This window comes from Ostrea edulis, chromosome 10 (assembly GCF_947568905.1).
Source record: "Ostrea edulis chromosome 10, xbOstEdul1.1, whole genome shotgun sequence".
Classification (NCBI taxonomy): Eukaryota; Metazoa; Mollusca; class Bivalvia; order Ostreida; family Ostreidae; genus Ostrea; species Ostrea edulis.
This window is the reverse complement of record NC_079173.1, coordinates 29,766,255-29,785,858: the sequence shown is the minus strand read 5'-3', so window position 1 is coordinate 29,785,858 and position 19,604 is coordinate 29,766,255. Positions and strand designations below refer to the sequence as shown.

General features: G+C 34.5%; 1 protein-coding gene across 9 annotated transcripts; it reads left to right on the top strand.

Moving 5' to 3' along the window:
- The first annotated feature begins 8,993 nt into the window (after window positions 1-8,993).
- LOC125665731 (uncharacterized) lies at window positions 8,994-19,016 on the top strand. 9 transcript variants are annotated; one of them, XM_048898530.2, is made up of 9 exons: window positions 8,994-9,096; window positions 9,811-9,893; window positions 13,310-13,492; window positions 13,619-13,864; window positions 14,317-14,466; window positions 14,617-15,014; window positions 15,383-15,500; window positions 17,499-17,578; window positions 18,482-19,016. In XM_048898530.2, exons 1-9 carry the CDS (start codon window positions 9,077-9,079, stop codon window positions 18,509-18,511), a joined length of 1,308 nt encoding a protein of 435 aa, XP_048754487.1. In that variant the 5' UTR covers window positions 8,994-9,076; the 3' UTR covers window positions 18,512-19,016. The 9 variants fall into 9 exon arrangements, with proteins under 9 accessions (XP_048754487.1, XP_056008406.1, XP_056008410.1 ...); XM_048898532.2 differs by lacking the exon at window positions 8,994-9,096 and adding an exon at window positions 9,411-9,501; XM_056152436.1 differs by lacking the exon at window positions 8,994-9,096 and adding an exon at window positions 9,482-9,723 and having other exon boundaries at window positions 9,791-9,893.
- Window positions 19,017-19,604: the final 588 nt, after the last annotated feature.

Genomic DNA, 19,604 nt, shown 5'->3' with positions numbered 1-19,604 from the left:
ACTTTTAATAAAATATTTAAGTATAAACAGAAGTGGACGACTCTCTTCATGTCATCGTCATTTTCACCTTTTGATATGCATGTGCATTTTCTATTTACAGAAGTTCGTACACATTTAACCGCCCGTTCTCAATAGATGTAAGTTTAATATTTAAAACAAAATATTTTTTCAGAAATAATAAAAAATATATTGTTAAAAATATTGTTTTGTTATATTTTAATTCAGATATTGTAAACAGGAATATCTCAAACGACAAAAATCAGGAATTCTAGACGATGCAATAGAAAATTGATGAAATTCAATTTTCATTAAAAAAATTATTGAAAATGGTGAAAAATGAACGACAAATACTTATGCCTTAGGTTATTACATATGTTTCTATAGATGTATGAAGAACTGATACAAGAAAAATCACAAGGATTATTTCACCTTAATTTGCATATGAAAATAATTGATTCCCCCAGCTCTCGGTGTGTAACTCCACCTTCAACTCCGAATTTTGTTTTATAACAAGGTCAGAATTTCGTTTTTAATTTATTTTCTTCAGAGTTTGTTCATGCAGCTTTACTAGTATACCAAGTAAATATAATAATCATACGCGGCTACTTAACATTGAATAAAAATAATGATAAACAATAAAATTTGCGACATTAGGGCCTGTATTAAGGATGATTTATTATCACTTTACATAACAACATTTTACTTTGTTTAAGGTCGTTGTTTTTGGAAGCACCTTGTATAATTCAAACGTTTACGCGATACAGTTTCAAAGCACTTGGATCAAGTAAATAACACAGACGACACCAATGGAGCGTCTGAGACAGTGATGAAACGAGAGTCCAAGTGAGGGTTACATTTGAAAAAAACACACGAGAGTGTTTTTGAAATTATCATTCGAGATCATAATTAGGCATGGATATCGTCCGATATGAACATTTGCTGTGCTGCTGAATGTGTTACTGAATATATTGATATTGGAAATGACGTGGAGATAATAGGACATTAATTTCATCGTGTTTTAGAGATTTATAGATACCCAAATATGTTCATAGTTTTAGAAGAAATAGACAGAATGTTTGAGATTTTATGCAATATACGAAATAATAAACGAACTCAATGAATTGAATTTTATGAAATGCACATGATAATAATAATAATGATACGTGTGTCATTAAAGAAACTTTTAAATGAAATACATATATGTCATGATTTTGTACATTGATATTCATTTTCCTAGTATATACATCCAAAGCATATCTATGATTGATTGTTGGTTAAAGTTATAGCTAACAAATCTGCACCACAAATCCAGTTTTGCATAGGCTATCCACTGAATTTGATGTTCTCCCCAATGTTGGAAGACCTGATCACCAAAGACTACCAAGAATTGTCAACGAGGAACTCCAGCATCTTTTTTTTTATTTCAACTTCAGAGTATTTGTGCGTGGAATCAGAGTGGTGTTTAACAAAGTATTTTTTGGATGACTGATCACTACTAGATGAAAGGTGAAAAGAAGAAAAAGTGCTAAAATGTCTGATATTTCTGCAAATATATTAATCAAAACAAAAACACTCACGATGTGTATTGGATTTCAGACTGCTTACCTCTTACGCAGCAACTTTGATATGCAATTTCTTGACTATGTTGTCAATTTCATAGAAACAATTCGCATCATGTTGATTGTGTGTTGCACTTATTCGGCGTTGCACGGGATTTGCCATTATTTTCAATAAAGGCGACAAAACACCTGTTTATGGTAATGTTTACTCTCTCGCTAAAGAGGGATAATCGCGTTTTAGCGAGGATATCTCGCTACAGTGGAAGTGTTCCCAACCTGTTAAATGTGTCTAAAATTGAAGCATGGTTTTCACGATTTTTCATCTTTCATCTTTTGAAAGGGCAGTTCGGGTTTAAGTACGGTTACCGAAAGTGGAATTGATACCAAGTTTGTTTAAAATGCAGTTGTCTTAATAAGCTTTACAAAGTGAATGTTGTTATAGGTTTTCTCAGCGGAAACCAAAACACGTTCCTCAATTAACCTATCTAAATCTTTTATCACTTCTGGTTTACTAGAAGGGTAGATGGTATATGCACTTTTGTTTTGATGTATCTAATGCGGGATTTTAATATTCTTCTTATACTTTTAATCCGTTCTTGACAATATATCAAGTTCTTCGTCATAGTTAGCCAATTGTCTGGCATAATCATCGACATAATTCATAATAGAGATGAAGTTCTGTCGCCAATTGAAAGACGAGGCTCTTTGTATTTAGGACTTTTTAATTAAGTGATTTGAGTTCCTCATTTTCAAGTATATCCACTTTCAACTATTTGGTTGCCTTTGACTAAATCAATCAATATCAACATCACCAGGAATGGCATGTCTAGCTGGACTTAGTGGACTATAGTTGAAAGATTGATTGATTGAATATTGTTTTACGTCCCTCTCGAGAATATTTCACTCATATGAAGACGTTGCAGGGTGAAGGGTTGCAAAATTTAGGCCTATGCTCGGCGCTTATGGCCATTGAGCAGGGAGGGATCTTTATCGTGCTACACCTCCTGTGACACGGGACCTCGATTTTAGCGGTCTCATCCGAAGGACCGCCCCATTTAGTCGCCTCTTACGACAAGCAAGGGGATGCTGAGAACCTATTCTAACCCGGATTCCCACGGGATTATAGTTGAAAGAAGACGACGAGCAAAAAACACGTAGGTGGATTGAGTTTAAGTTGGTCTATATCTAGGCAAGATTGTTTATAATTATAAAGTCTGGATGCAAAAGTATATTTGTAGGAAATACAGGGAATATACCTTAACCTGAAATGTGTTGGAATACAAAACTGAACTTTTTATGAGGAACATACAATTAGGATCACATCATGTTCGCACAAAACTTTACTCTGTTGCTATTGAGTTTTACATACGTTATTTCAAGAAGTCACAACTAGTCTATACTTGGATTTTTCAACGCGTGAATATAGACTGAACTCTGTGATTGTGTATGTTGCCAATCACAGGCTCTTTAAACCACCGCGGGTCATGGACGATATTCCCTCCGAATCATGCCGGCAGTTCCTTAAAGGAATGGAGATGCCGTCAACATAAGCAACATTCTTGATCAAATTAAAGATTTCGGTTTTGATGAATATATAGCATTATATAGAAATAAATTTTTGTACGGGAAGACATTAATGAAAGGTGAAGATAACGAACAGTGATCGATCTCATAAGCAATTAATTTTGCTTCATTCAGAGCCTCTGGATAGGTTTTCTACACAAATATTAATATCAAAATTTTATAAACCTTATTTTTTCCTGTCATTCCATTGAAATAGTAAATGACAGGTTGTATTGTTTTGATAACAAAACTTCACTAAAATAGTACCCGAATCTACAGCTAACTCTACATTAATGAAAAGGTGACGATAACGAGCATTGATATTATATCTCATAACTCAATTCGTTATCTTCATCTTTCATAGAGCCGATTTTGATGCTTACCGTAACCAGCTCATTATATCTGTTGAGATGTATGAATTGTGTTTTTCAATAAATACTACGCATTTGTAGGGAATGTTTACACGATATCAAAATTATTTTTTTTTAAATACCTAGTTTTGGTGCATAGTCTTCTAAAAATGATTTCTCTAAATAACTTATCCTATAAGATGTTGAAAATAATTATTTTGAAATTGGTGTCAATTTGCCACTTACTGTCTAAGAGAAAAAAAGTTAATTATGTATCACAAATCACTCTGTCGAATCTGAACAATTTATATCATTACGAGTTATCGTCCTTTCATCGCACAATATATACGTCCATCGCTTGTATAATTGCACAATATCATGATTTACAGTAAGCCATGCATAAGTTAAACATAATTCATTTACGTAAAACAAAGAATAGTAGGTTGATTGGTGGTATATTGTTTAACGTCCAGCTCGAGAATGTTTCAATCATATGGGGACGTCTCTATCGGAAATACCACCCCATTTTGTCGCCTCTTACGAAAAGTAAAGGGTACTGAGGAAGTATTCTAACCCAGATCTCTACGAGTCAAAAACAGTAGGAAGTCTCAAATCAACACTATTGACCGGCAAGTGTTTCGTAAGTCAGTAATGAATTGAATGCTAAGCAAATTGACATTAGAGCCATAGAAAATGCAGGGTTTTTTTATTGATGGAAGAAAGAACGCAGATACAATGTACCTGGGAAGAGACCAACGACCTTCCAAAAGTAAATTGGGAAACTTTCTCACTTACCGGCGCGAGCGGGATTCGAACCCGCGCTCACCTCTGATCGCCACCAGATAACTGAAATTGTTGAGTGTGGCGGGAAAAAGTAAAACAACAACAACACACGTACTTTTAAAACACTCTAAAGTCATTGTTGTTTTTGACACGACATAAAGCCATTGGACCCAAACTAAGTTTTTACAAACGGGAATGTTAAACATGCCATTTTGTTTTTGTTAATTTCTTAGTTGTTTAAAAATTAGTTACAGAGCTTGTATTGATTTTTTGAATGAGTAAAATGAAATTTACTTATTATTTGCAAAGTAGGGTGGGTACTTAATTATGGGACAAGTAATTTGTTGCCGTGAATTTGTGCATTGATAATTCTCCAGTAGTTCCGATGAGATTTGTCTCTACCGTAACAATTAACCCCAGACATTTTCGCTTTTTGAAATAAAACAGAAAACACCATGCTGTCAGACGTGCTTCATACCGAATGTTGGGTCGTTCTTGGCACACTGATTTGACTACGGATTACTCCGTTTACGTGATCAAAATATAGGGCCCACTGTGGGTGTGACTGGTCCACAGGGGATGATTACTCCTCCTAGGCACCTGATCCCACCTCTGGTGTGTCCAGGGGTCCGTGTTTACCCAACTATCTATTTTGTATTCCTTAATGGATTTATGAGATTGATCACTGTTTGTTATCTTCACCTTGGATGTGAGATTGAAATGTTACATTGAAACAACACCTTCTGCAACCACTTGTGCGTGTATTAGATGTGGATATCATAACGAAGATTATAATATGTCCTGAATTATTTATTCAGAGATCTGTACTAATATGTAACCTTGCTCATCTAATTCACATTCTAAATTGCATATACTGTAAAAATGTTGACTCTGTACAACTATAAATCAAGTCAACAAAACGCTTTCTAATATAATAGTTAAAATAATTCTATCGATTTTGTATCATTTGACAAACATTGCATTTAACCATTTTCATCAACCTACTCGTTTATTTCTTGAATTATCCATTCAATGAGCTGATCTCTCTCTCTCTCTCTCTCTCTCTCTCTCTCTCTCTCTCTCTCTCTCTCTCTCTCATCAATCAGTAGTAAATAACTTAATTTACTTTCTTGTTATTCTTTTTCTTTCTTTCGTTCTTTCTTATTTTTAAGCAATATGTTTTCAAACAATTCTTAACTATTTTTTTACTAATAAATGTACTAGAATATCATACTTTATAGTATTATCATTTCTACATAATATTTATAACACCGTCTTGACAATGTAAGGAGATGGTTTTTATAGGATATGTCTGTTGCCTAATCCTATTCAATTATTTATTGACTAAAAGTGTTTAAACTAAATGCTACATGTTTAACTTACGACAGGCAATTAAAAATCACAACCGGAATTACATCATAAATGCAAATGCTGTGAACTGCACTGGATTTAATCTGCTGATAGATGACCAATCGGGTGACCAATGACCACTGGTTCCGTTAACTCCCTTCTGTGTACATATGCGAGTAGATGAAATACCGCGTGAGGGGTAAAATATTTGGAAGGAAGTCGACACAATAAAGGCAATACGAGCTTATTTCTATTAGGTATATTCTAAATTTCTATTACGTATATTGTAAATGTCTATTAAGTATATTGTAAGTTTCTATTACGCATATTGTAAGATTATATTACGCATATTGTAAAATTCTATTACGCATATTGTAAGATTATATTACGTATATTGTAAGTTTCTATTAAGTGTATTGTAAATTTCTATTACACATATTGTAAATTTTTATTACGCATATTGTAAGTTTCTATTACGCATATTGCAAATTTCTATTACGCATATTGTAGGATTCTATTACATATATTGTAAATATGGGGACTCCGTGGCCGAGTGGTTATAACATCGCGCTCAAAAACACATGGCCTCTCACCTCTGTCGGCGCGTGTTCGAATCCCGCTCGCGCCGATAAGTGAGAAAGTTTCCCAGTTTACTTTCGAAAGGTCGGTGGTCTCTTCCAATGTACAAATGTATCTGGGTTCTCTCTTCCACCAATAAAAACTGGGCGCCACCAGATAACTGAAAAATTGTTGAGTGTGGCGGAAAACATCAATCAATATAATTGTAAATGTCTATTCCGCATATTGTAAGTTTCTATTACGCATATTGTAGGATTCTATCAAGTATATTATAAAGTTCTATTATGCATATTGTAAGTTTCTATTACGCATATTGTAGGATTCTATCAAGTATATTATAAGGTTCTATTATGCATATTGTAAGTTTCTATTACGCATATTGTAGGATTCTATCAAGTATATTATAAGGTTCTATTATGCATATTGTAAGTTTCTATTACGCATATTGTAAATTTCTATTACGTATATTGTACGTTTCTTTTACGCATATTGTAAATTTCTATTACGCATATTGTACGTTTCTATTACGCATATTGTAAATTTTAATTTCGCATATTGTAAGTTTCTATTAAGTATATTGTAAGTTTTATTACGTATATTGTAAGTTTTTATTAGGTACAGTACCTGCGCAACGTTATTCTTGACATGATAAACGATAGAACACGAAATACGCACGATAGGATAGGATACACGCACGATACGATAGGATACACGATAAACTTGATAAACGCAAAATCAGATAAACGATCTTCACGATAAACGGAAACCTGATCGAAATGTTGTAAATTTAGAAGCAATTTAGACAACGAAATTTTGATACCTACATCATAATTACATTATGTTGATAATAATACTGAAGGATTTTAATATTCATTATATACCGAAAACGTATAATTTCTTTAATACACGGTCTTACTTTTTTTTAAAAATATTTTTAATTAATTTTTTTTTACGCTATCACAGCTAAAATCAGAAAACTAACGTATATACGGTTTTTAATTCATTATTTGATATCTATATGAATTTTCTCAGCCAATGATTCTAAAACTAAGATAGTATCACCTAATGGTTAATGTAGGACTCCATAGATTCCCAGTATCTACCCGTACAACTATTGAACAACTATTGTAACATAGGACAAGCGTACATGCAAAAGTAAAAAAACAAAACAACAATGATGACAGCTGAGTCGTACTCAGTTGAGCGGCCGTTTGTCTTATTTGTACATGTATATATTTGTAAATATTTTGTATTTATAACCGATGAGCTGTATAGTTTAAGGAAATAAAGAATCTGAATCTGGGAGATGCAACACCATTGCACCCTTTTAAAACTTTTAATCTCCTAATTGTGTGAAATACAATGTCCCTGAGAATGTTTGCTGTCAAAACACGGGTGCTACACAGACGCGCACAAGTTCAGTAGTTGGTAGATGAATAAAATACAGGTGGAAAAAATCGGAAGAAAAAGAGCTTTTATTAAAATATGTGTAATAAACAATGTAATTTACTGATTTTTCCTTTCAATCAGAACTTCTTATTTCTCTGTTAGTGTTAATTACAAATAATTGTTTCTAGACAAGCAAGTGTTTATGAACTTCAGATGAAGGAGCTTTCAGATTTACTGTCCTCGGTTTGCTCGGCAAACCACTGCCTTCTTTCCAGACTACTTAGAATGAAATTGTAATAAATGTTCACCCTCTCTGGACAGACAAATAGTTCTTCTTCTGCCTTAAAATCGACAGCTTTATGTTCTCCTTCAAATATACTGTCTTTTCTCGATTCCTAAAAATAGCTTATTTAACAAAACGAATAAAGCTTTCGAAAAGTATCGTACTTTTCATTAGATTTAATATACAATCCCGCTAATTTCTGAAGCTACATGATAAACGATTTTCACGATAAACGGAAAACCTTACACACGCTAAACACGATACACGATAGACCTGATAAACGCAAAACACGATACGATAGGATACACGCAGGATACGATAGGATACACACACGATACGATGGGATACACGCACGATACGATAGGATACACGCACGATACGATAGGATACACACACGATACGATAGGATACACACACGATACGATAGGATACACGCACGATACGATAGGATACACGCACGATACGATAGGATACACACACGATAGAACACGATAGGAATGTAAAGAATAATGTTGCAAGTACTGCATACTGTGAGATTCTATTAGGTATATTGAACATGTACATATCTATTACGTACATTGTAAGATTCTATTAGGTATATCGTAAGTTTCGATTAGGTATATCGTAAGTTTCGATTAGGCATATCGTAAGTTTCGATTAGGCATATTGCAAGTTTCGATTAGGCATATTGTAAGTTTCGATTAGGCATATTGTAAGTTTCGATTAGGCATATTGTAAATATTTACTAGGTATTAGGTATACTGTAAACGTCTATTAGTTGCATTGTAAACAGTATTTTGATACTTGGAGGGGACTTTGTCGTCAGTGTGACTTTGACGTTACTCTTCGTAAGCGCTACCTGTAATCAGGAAGACAAAAAAACACCTGCTACATTCCTTTTAACCTGACGGTTGATAAATCGCTTCCATCTATTTTTTATCTTAAAACAAAGAAGTTGAATTTTATACATTGATAAATGATCCCTTGAGTTCATGGAAGTTCTTTTGCATATATTTTAACGGCGATCGGTGAGGAAAGTAACTTAAAATAGGCCTTTGTATGTCTTGTTTAAATCTACATATATGCGCAGCAGTGAAAAACACTAAGTACTACTAAGGCTTGACAAACATTAAATATACACATTTAAGATTCATTTCATGATGGGCGGAACAACCAAATTCTGGTTATTTTGATCAAAACCACTTATTCCTTGATTAGATATGTCGCTCATAAATAGCAGGTGCGCGTCTTCAGATTAATTCACAAAAGGTTTTTTCTCTCTCGACGAATTCAAAGTAATATAGAACAAATCCGGCAAAACTCTGCGTGTACTGGCTTCTGTTCATACATGACTTGTGTCACTGTTAGAAAACTCCATACATAATTTGATAGGTAATAATTAAACCACAGAAATGATTACATTAAGATTCTGTGATGTAACAAAATTCACTTCTAAAATTTAATTGCTGACAATACAGGTGAGCCTACTACAGGTAAATGTATGAAATAAGATTTGATATTACGTCTTGTTTTCTTTATCCTGTTTTATAAATTAAAAATTACAAGGTGTACTTGCACCTTTCGCCGCAATCTTTTTCACACCATACGTCGAAATTGGTCATTACCATGCCTATGTTTTCAAACCGTACGTATGAAGTCAATTTAGTATTGTCGTGAAAAAAAAACAATAAAGTCGTTTGTCTTTTTTTTTTTCCTTTTATTTCAGTGCTAATTATTCATGATGTTCAATTACGTAATTAATCTTAAGACGAAAAATAAAATTATTTCGCTTCGCTAACGGTATTAAATCTGACACCAAGGTACACGCCTCAACAGTACTGAATTACAGAGGCACTACAACTTGGAAGTTAGTATTTATTATATGCATAATGTCCAAAGGAGAAAAATACCCACACAAATAAATACATTTTCAGGTTTTCTTTCTGTTTTTCAGGTTTAACATGAATATTTCCGGATTTAACATTTTATTAGTTTTGGGGATTTTGGTGGCAAGCACAAGCCTAGTCAGGGCACAAGGTAAGAAAGACTACTATTTTACATTCACTTTCTGTAACAAAAACTGATGATTGTCGTAGATTATATTGTTTAGAATGTGGGTATTTTTTCTTAGTTCCTAAACATTTGACGTGTAAAAGCTATGTATTTACTGAAAAAAATGTTATTAATAAAAAAGCCTTACGCATTATTGAAGTGTTTTAAAGATTAAATAATTACTTGCTGTTGAATAGTTACCTGAATTGTATCATATTGTATGACAATTCAACAAAAAATACGAAACAAAAATATACAATATTCTCCATTTTCCTTTCTTCATTATCCACAATTATACGATCTTAATGAATTTCATTGTCATAGGTGTGGTCACTTAATATAAAATATGTCTACCAGAAAAGTGAATTTGCAAATAAGATAGCAGTGAGACGAACATTAAATCATGGTGCTTCGTTTAGTTGACACTATTCATTTTCCAGAATAGTCAAATCACGATTTGTTGGCTAGAGAACGTAATATTTACATTTTAATGGGTTTCCACATATTTCTTAATTACGTAAAATAATATTAATGTAAAAGCTTATGTACGTCTTTTGTTTGTATTTCATCTTAACGACACTGACTACTCGAAACTAACATGATATTTATACATGTTTTAATTATTGCCAAAAAACACGTATTTATGGTTAATATTTCTACATTGAGCCATCCCCACCCATTCATAACCTAAGGTGAATCTTCGTTTTTCTGTTCAAAATGTGTTAAATTTTTAAAAAAAAACCAAAACTCCCATTTTATTGTTCTTATATTTGTATTGTAAATTTGTTTTTAAGAAATAAATTATGATATATCGTTCCATGATGACAATGGTCTTTAATGAGTTCACTGCACTAACATATATCTAAAATGAAATCCTGAGTAGTGCAGCTTTCAACACTCCTCGGTCTACAACTAAGCGGCTATTTATCAAATTGACAATTGAAAATTGTGTACATCAGACTGACGCCATGAATGATTTCAGTGTGCACTAATTTGAAAACAAAATGCAATGTCGTCAGTGACACCTGACATTTTGAAATATATTTTCAAATGGGTATGTATGACTATACACAAGGGGTATAGAGCAACTATTAGCTGCTCATGGACGATAATATTTACCCATACGTTTAGTGTACTGTATGAAGTCATTATCATTTATCTTTTCTGGTGTCACTATGTGAAATAGTTTGTTTTTTCTTGGTTAAAATCCGGCTCTCAAGTTTTACAATACTGTATCATTTCTCTTACAATTTCCTTGTTGACCCCAGTCTTCATGACACCAACCAAATTAGACAAATTTCATAGTAAAGATGGGGAGGGGTCCTTCAAAAACAATGGTGAACCTTGTCACTTCCGGGTCTTGTGAGGGACGGGGGGAGGGGGTAAGTGTCGGGTCGTGGCTGTATGGATCATACAGTCAGAAAACGTTGATCCCTTGACAAAAATCATATTTACACGTCTAAACATCCAGCACGACTCCTACCTTTCACATCACATATATATATGATCGTCCAATTAACCTGTGTAGTTTGTTTGCTGCCATGTAGATCTTTAAGAAAAACTTATTCAAAGACTTCTCAAGATTTAAGGAATCCGACCCACAAAACCCTCAATTTTATCAGTATTTCATTGTTATGTAATACAAATCTTTTTCTTTTGTACAAATGGAAGATAATTAACATACACTGTGATTCACTAAAAATTTCTAAGTTGATAAGACATGAGAAATATCTGGTATAGAAATTAACATTAATCTCTATGAAAAGGCACATTTGTAACGTATAAAGTCATTTAGAATATAATTTCTAAAGAAAGTCCACGGGGAAAAGGTTTGTACTGCAATGGTCTTTCAAGATATGCAAAGAAAAGTAAAGGTCACCATACAAATTATGAAAATATGTTATTTTTTCTGAATTTCTACAAGGGTTAATAACTCTGATAAAGATTTTTCGCTATAAATAGATCTGATATAATATATTGCCTGGAGGTTATAAAACTTTTTTGAGCACGTTTTCATTAACAAAGTTGAACTCCGTGCTTTAAATCGTACTCATATTCAAAAGCGAAGGATCTAAAACTTTTATAGAGTTATTCTCATATTCAAATGGAGTACATGCTCAAGATTTTTCGATTATCCTTGGATCTTTCTCAGAGTTGTACTCAAAACAAACATGGCTGAGTTTGAGTCTGAGTACGGTAAAAGTTTTATAACCTCCAGGCCAGGGGATCATCGACCCACTCTGCCATCTTTATCTCACTAAAAATTAGGTGTTCTATGTTCACAAAAGGTTTAGATTTATTAATCTTTTGTGAAAATAGATGTTCTTATGGACCGGATACCTTTATTCATTTTCAATATATGATCCATTAATTATATCCTTGGGCTTGACCAATGACCCAAAGACTAGAAATTTTACACATTTTTGTAGAGACAATTTTCAGAAATCACCATGTCTGTGTGTCTGTATCCCTGCACATCTGTAATACAGAGACATTAAAAACTTATGCTTGACTCAAAGATTGCTTCTGGTTAAGAAAATGTTATTGACCTTGACCCAGGGTCAAAGCTATCAGTTAAGTGAATGTAGAATCACTTGCCATGACCATGATATTATGGAGTAAAGTAACATTATCCTATTTGTCGGTGGTGAAATATCAGCAGAAATTAAAAGGACACCACTTCTGATGACAAAATCTAAGGTCATTCATTTCCTTAAAGCTATTTAAAGTAAACAAATTAAAAGATTCATTCAGCAATCACGCGACATTTTCCGTCAAATCGAACAACATTTTAGCCCGTGGCAGAATTCATGGTTAACAGCCTGTCCTGCATAACTATGGTACGCCACGATTTCCCCGGTTCCGTATATGAAAAAATAATTTATACAAAACTAGACCTCAAAATCAGATTGAGTTTGTGCAAATTATAAACCCACGTTTCTTGTTTTGTTTTCGTCCCACTTCTAGATTTGGTGTCATAAATTGACAGTAACTTCCATCCGCATGGGGATTTATTTTTAATATAACCGGACAATAACGATAGTATATTCTTATCATAGTGAAACACCATTCCAGTATAGAACACGATCAACATAAATATCGTATCTACCACACAGTAATGAGACTAGGTGCATTAATAGTCGATTTAGATGAAATTGCTTTAATATCAATTAGTAAATGAACAAACCTAGTTCCTGTACTATCATCACCAATTTACACATCATCACATTTCGGACACTTCGACAGATTTAAAATCCGATTTGTAACAGATAAATGCCTATCTAATGTTTAACAGCAATTGCTTCAACTTTCTTAAGACATGTAACTGGTACCATAGAGTAATGTCTGTCAGCACGATGACCAGTGAAGCAATGCACCCTCTTTCTGTGTTTATTTTGTAGGTTGTTCTGTCGAATGTGATGGAGCTTCGTCCTGTTTTAGAACCTACAACTGTACACACTTTGATCAGTGTTATCCACTCGACAGTGGGTGCTCATGCACTCGTCTCATGTGTTCCTTTGGAACATTTTACAGCCCAGCTTCCGGTGTGTGTGACACCGTCTCCAAAGGACTCTGTGATGCTGGTAAGTCATAAAACATACTATATATGTACAGTGAAAATATATCTATATTTCCTATTACAAACACACATTGCACGTCCAAATTATTACAGAGGCTTATCAACAAGGTAACGCAATGTATGTTTACAGATCCTTGTTTGAGCAGAACAGTCGGAGAAGATTACAGTTACCCGAGTAACTTTAACTGTCGCAGCTTCTATCAGTGTAGCAAGAGCGGACGTTCTGTCCCTATGTGCTGTCGAGACAATTACCGATATGATTATGACACACAACAATGCAGGCCAGATAAAAGTTGCAACATCTCGTGCAGTCAACGGGAAGGTCAGGAATATTACAACGATTATAACGACCAGATGCAGAAAACAGATCCATACGGTAAATACGTAATATAGTGTTAACACAAGTCGACATTTGTGAGCCGCCATTCACTTTTCAAAGGCTCTCATAGTCTTGATAAATACATTAGGGCTCACGGCGGGTGTGGTCGATCAACAGGGATTGATTACTCCTCCTTTCGACCCTATCCCATCTCTAGTATGTCTTGGGTTTCATTTTTGCCCTACTCTTAATTTTGTATTCTTTACAAAAGTTATGAGATTGATCACTTTTCGTTAACTTCACTTTTTCACTAGAAAATATGCATGTATATACGTGATATGTAACCGAAGGCTAAACTATGTACACCTGTGGATATGCATGGACTAACGTTGATATTACTTAGATAGACGATCTAGAATGACATTTCCTTATATGAAAGGTCTTGACAACAAAGTTCCACCAGTATATTTTCCGATACAATGATGTTGTACTACCTGTTGTGTTCTTAGATTGCTTTTTGAGGCCTGTTGTTGGAAAACCCAGCAAATATTACAACGAAGTGGCAAAGATGGAGCAAGATTGCGCAGAGTCAACCTACTATGTTCCAGAAAAATGTGGTTGTGATAATTTAGCAGTAGATATTGGAGTACGCCGACCAAGTGAGTCGTCTGTTTTGTTATACATAGGGTTACTTTCCGAACATACAATAGTGCATGTAACACATAATGCATATCAAAAGTGTTTAATATAAAAACGTATTACATATATGTAGTATTGTTATGTACGAGAACTATTTATTTCTTTTTCAGTTTGCCGAGCGTTGTTTAGCATAGACTTTCTAAATGAAACGGTATCCAATTATCGTGACGATGTTTATATGGAATCAGATAGGGTAAAAATACATAAATCGGAAGTCAAGGGGATTCAATATGGACAGTTTAATGGACGAGATTCTCACATCAAATTACCTTATCTCAGGAGCAAGTCCTTGGGTAAAGCTTTCGTTCGAATTCGTTTCTATACCGCAGTCGGAAGTGGAGTTCAGGACCAGGTTTTATTTTCTAACTGTGACGCCATAGATGGGAAAGATATGGATCTGTATTCAAAGCCTTCTTTTGCCATTATTATCAACAAGCCCTCCAAGTTATTATCCTTCATCGCCCAAACGGATAATCAAAACAAAACTATTATTCGACTTCCTTACTTGGTAAGAAAGTGTTCGAAATCTAATTTACAAATATGACAATAATTAGACACAAATTATCTATCAATTACATATGATACTTTCAAGAAATCAAAACGGGCAAAAATGCAAAGTATATGTACTGCGTTTCATTGAAAACACTAATCATCGTGGATGCTTAATACCCATTATTTTCGTGGTTTAGACAAGCTATGCATGCGCAAAATAAGAGAATTGGTCAATATTTGCTCTTTAGACCCTGTTAACAATTACATAAAACTTCACAAGATGTACCTCCACGAAAGTAAGTGATTTTGCATTATATAGTTATGATTTATTTACGGGAGCATGTACACTTCTGCATTGTATTTTTCTCTTCTTTCATTACTAAGGACGATGCGTGGAACAATGTAGAGATGATGTATGACGGCAAAGTACTAACGGCCCGTGTCAGAGCTTTAAAATCAAAAGGAGAAAGGGTAGAAGAAATGGACAGTAAACCTTTAACAGGTATAATATATCCTTTAGACTTTAAGGTTTTTCTTGCACTGTTAATTCTATACATGATGTATTTAAACTATCTAGTCATTAAGTGGTATTCATTTCAGATATACTTTAGATCCTGTTGTTGTAATATACACAGCTAGTATTCACTGGCCTACATTGTTCTCATCACGATTAAACGAAAACTTCTGCTTTTAAGATTGTTTTGGCATTGTGGTTCTTGAGAAAACGACTTTTTTCTTTTATGTAATTTTTTTAACTTCCAATTTGGACCTGCTTCACCTTCAGTTTTATTGAAATTGGTCCAATTGTTTTTGTGAAAAATTCAAAAATAATATGTTAACTTCGCCTTCGTCGCCGACAGACAAACATACCACGAACAAATTGTGTTCTTATGGACCGGTTCAGTTAAATGACGTAATATCATGAAATGAAATACTCATTTGTTTTACATTTTTTGCCAAAACATTAAACCGCTGACCTAGCCAAACACCGAACCAACATATTCCTGACATGGCCAAAACCCCAAACCACCGAACCCTTGACGTAGCTAAACTCAAAACCACCGAACCCCTGACGTAGCCAAACTCAAAACCACCGAACCCCTGACGTTGCCAAAACCCCAAACCACCGAACTCCTGACGTAGCTAAACTCAAAACCACCGAACCCCTGACGTAGCCAAAACCCCAAACCACCGAACTCCTGACGTAGCCAAACCCAAAACCACCGAACCCCTGACGTAGCCAAACCCAAAATCACCGAACCCCTGACGTAGCCAAACCCAAAATCACCGAACTCCTGACGTAGCTAAACTCAAAACCACCGAACCCCTGACGTAGCTAAACTCAAAACCACCGAACTCCTGACGTAGCTAAACTCAAAACCACAAAAACTCCTGACGTAGCCAAACTCAAAATCACCGAACTCCTGACGTAGCTAAACTCAAAACCACCGAACCCCCGACGTAGCCAAACTCAAAATCACCGAACTCCTGACGTAGCCAAACCCAAAATCACCGAACCCCTGACGTAGCCAAACCCAAAATCACCGAACCCCTGACGTAGCCAAACCCAAAATCACCGAACTCCTGACGTAGCCAAACCCAAAATCACCGAACCCCTGACGTAGCCAAACCCAAAATCACCGAACTCCTGACGTAGCTAAACTCAAAACCACCGAACCCCTGACGTAGCCAAACTCAAAATCATCGAACTCCTGACGTAGCCAAACCCAAAATCACCGAACCCCTGACGTAGCCAAACCCAAAACAACCGATCCCCTGACAAAGCCAAATTCAAAACTACCAAACCTCTGACATATCCAAACTCAAAAACCTCCAAACCGCTTACAAAGCTAAACCCAAAACTACCAACCGCTGACATGGCCAACCTCAAAACCACCAAATCTCTGACAGAGCTAAACCTAAATCTACCAACACCTGACACAGCCAAACTCAAAACCACCACACCTCTGACATAGTTAAAGCCAAAATCTATAAACCCCTGACATAGCCAAACCTAAAATTACCAAACCTATGACATAGCCAAATCTAAAACTACCAAACCTCTGACATAGCCAAATCTAAAACTACCAAACCTCTGACATAGCCAAATCTAAAACTACCAAACCTCTGACATAGCCAAATCTAAAACTACCAAACCTCTGACATATCCAAATCTAAAACTACCAAACCTATGACATAGCCAAACCTAAAACTACTAAACCCTGATATAGCCATTCGGTTTACTACATTTTAGAAATCCCATACAGATATCATGAACATGTAAGCATATGATAGCTAAGATTTTACATAGGAATCAATGTGAAAAGCTTTTGCAGCACCTTCTTTAGAACCCTAAGGGTGCACTATGTGAATTTGATGTGTTTGCAAATACCGGTTACATTAACAGTAATTCTAATCTGATAGCTAATTGCAATTACTACACACCTGAATTTGCATTTCTGACAGAAAGTAATTAATATTGATTTTTTCTGTTCAAAAGGAAGGGTGATCGCTCCAAAACAGAATCCGAAATTAGGACGATGTACTGCTGCAGATGCATTTTTAGGATATATGGATATGGTTTGTATTCAATTTTATCACGTCTTTATTTTGTCCCACAGAGTGACTATTTTTTGGTAAAGCCCAACGTTTTTAAGTCTATTTAGAAGGCTATTAGCTGTGTTTAACTGTTTTATAATGCATGTTTTGTTAATTGGTGACTTGGTTGCCTATTGTTTAACGTCCATCTCGAGAACATTTCACTCATATGGAAACATCATCATTGACGATTTAATCTCTCAAGTGATAATTCATTGTTCGTAATTCTATATCTAATATCTATTTGATGGATCCTTCCGAGCATATAAACTGGAATGTAGGCATGTTGCTGTATTCAATGAAAGTTCAATAAAACCATTCATAGTGGCGGGGATTTTGAAAATTCAAATACAAGAAGCGCGAAAAATATAGCCCTACGTCAAAATGAAGACGTTAAAGATAAGTAGTGAATGCTCCTTCACCAACCGCCCAGCATAAAAGTGAAAGGCGTGGTTCTTTCGGACATGACCTTCAAATTGGAGGTCAAGGTGGATTTTGGCATGAAGGCATGAGTCGTTCAGACATGGCCTTCAAAATGGAAATTAAAGAACTTTCAATGTTAAGGCGTGGGCGCCATGCATATATCAACCTTTGTGGAAGTTCTCCTTAGGTTAATGACGTATCTACCTGAAAACGCAAAACAACATAAACCATTTTTCACATATTGAACACTAACAATTTGCTTATCATCTCTAATGATTCAAAAATATGTTCGATTATATTGAATATCAAAAATGCATGGACTTTAAAAGAACGCCTATTTCGCAATGTATTGTTTTGTGTACATATTAAAATCACACATTTCATGCTCTTACATATTTAAAACCGGTATGATAGTATTGATATTTGAATTTTAATAATATTCCATGTTTTTTAACATTTCAGGTGAAGGTTTTCGACTGTGTACCAGTTTAAGATTTGGTAACTCAGTAAAACTGTATCAAAATCACCAATATATATGAACTATAGACATCGCTGTATGTAAATCAAAGTTGTATCATTCATACCTGATGAAAATCGGATATTACACAATTGTTCATGTACATACGATAATCAATACCTCTAAATATTGAATGAATGAGATGACGATGTAATGTTTGATGTCGAATACTGATTTGTATATACATGTGTATTTAACGATGGTTGATGCTATATACAGTGGCAATGGAGTGTATGAGATAGACATGCATATCCAGATGATAGAATGCGATGTCAAATATTAGTGACGTGAATATAAATCTTTAGATAAGGCGTCCTAGGACGATTGTCAAAGGGAAACCAATCTAAGGTTCATTTGATCTTCATATGCCGTATTTATTGTATGTTTTAACACACATATATATATATATGAGTTTGTGCTGCATCAGAAAGCTCATGTTTGTAAATTCATTCAAATGTTGTAATAAATATATAAAACTATTGTATTGAGGAACATAAAGTACATATCATTTGTAGCATTACTGGACAATCCCAGTGCGTAACTTTATTGATACTTCTGATGTATATCAATAATAAAAGAAATCTTCAAAGATAGATTCTACCCATATTCAACAAGGCATGTCACACCCAGGTGCACCCAAATTCATCAGATATGGTGAAAAATTAGTGAATTGTTATTATTACCGTTGTTAGGAGAGTGTGCTCTTTTCAAAGAACAAAACTGGTATCATTGGGTAAAAATGACATATATCTTAAGAAGCAGAGCTTATTCAGAAACTTCTATATGAGAAGAATAAATCTCCTGATGTGACCTTCAAATCGACATTTAGATATATCGACGACGTTTTATCTATTAACAATAATAATTTTCATTCATTTGTCGATTCAATATATCCCAGCGAATTCGAGTTAAAGATACCACGGAGTCCTTCACATCTCCATCGTACTTAGATATTTTACTGAAAATTAATACTGACGGCAAACTAACAACTTAATTTTATGACAAATGGGATGATATCAGCTTCTCCATCGTCAACTTTCCATAATTATGTAGCAATATTCCATTATC

Coding starts and splice junctions, on each gene's coding strand:
- LOC125665731 (XM_056152431.1), top strand. CDS start 9,077: ATGTCGCTCATAAATAGCAG. Junction 9,894..13,309: donor AAGCCTAGTCAGGGCACAAG/GTAAGAAAGACT, acceptor TTTATTTTGTAG/GTTGTTCTGTCGAATGTGAT. Junction 13,493..13,618: donor CAAAGGACTCTGTGATGCTG/GTAAGTCATAAA, acceptor GTATGTTTACAG/ATCCTTGTTTGAGCAGAACA.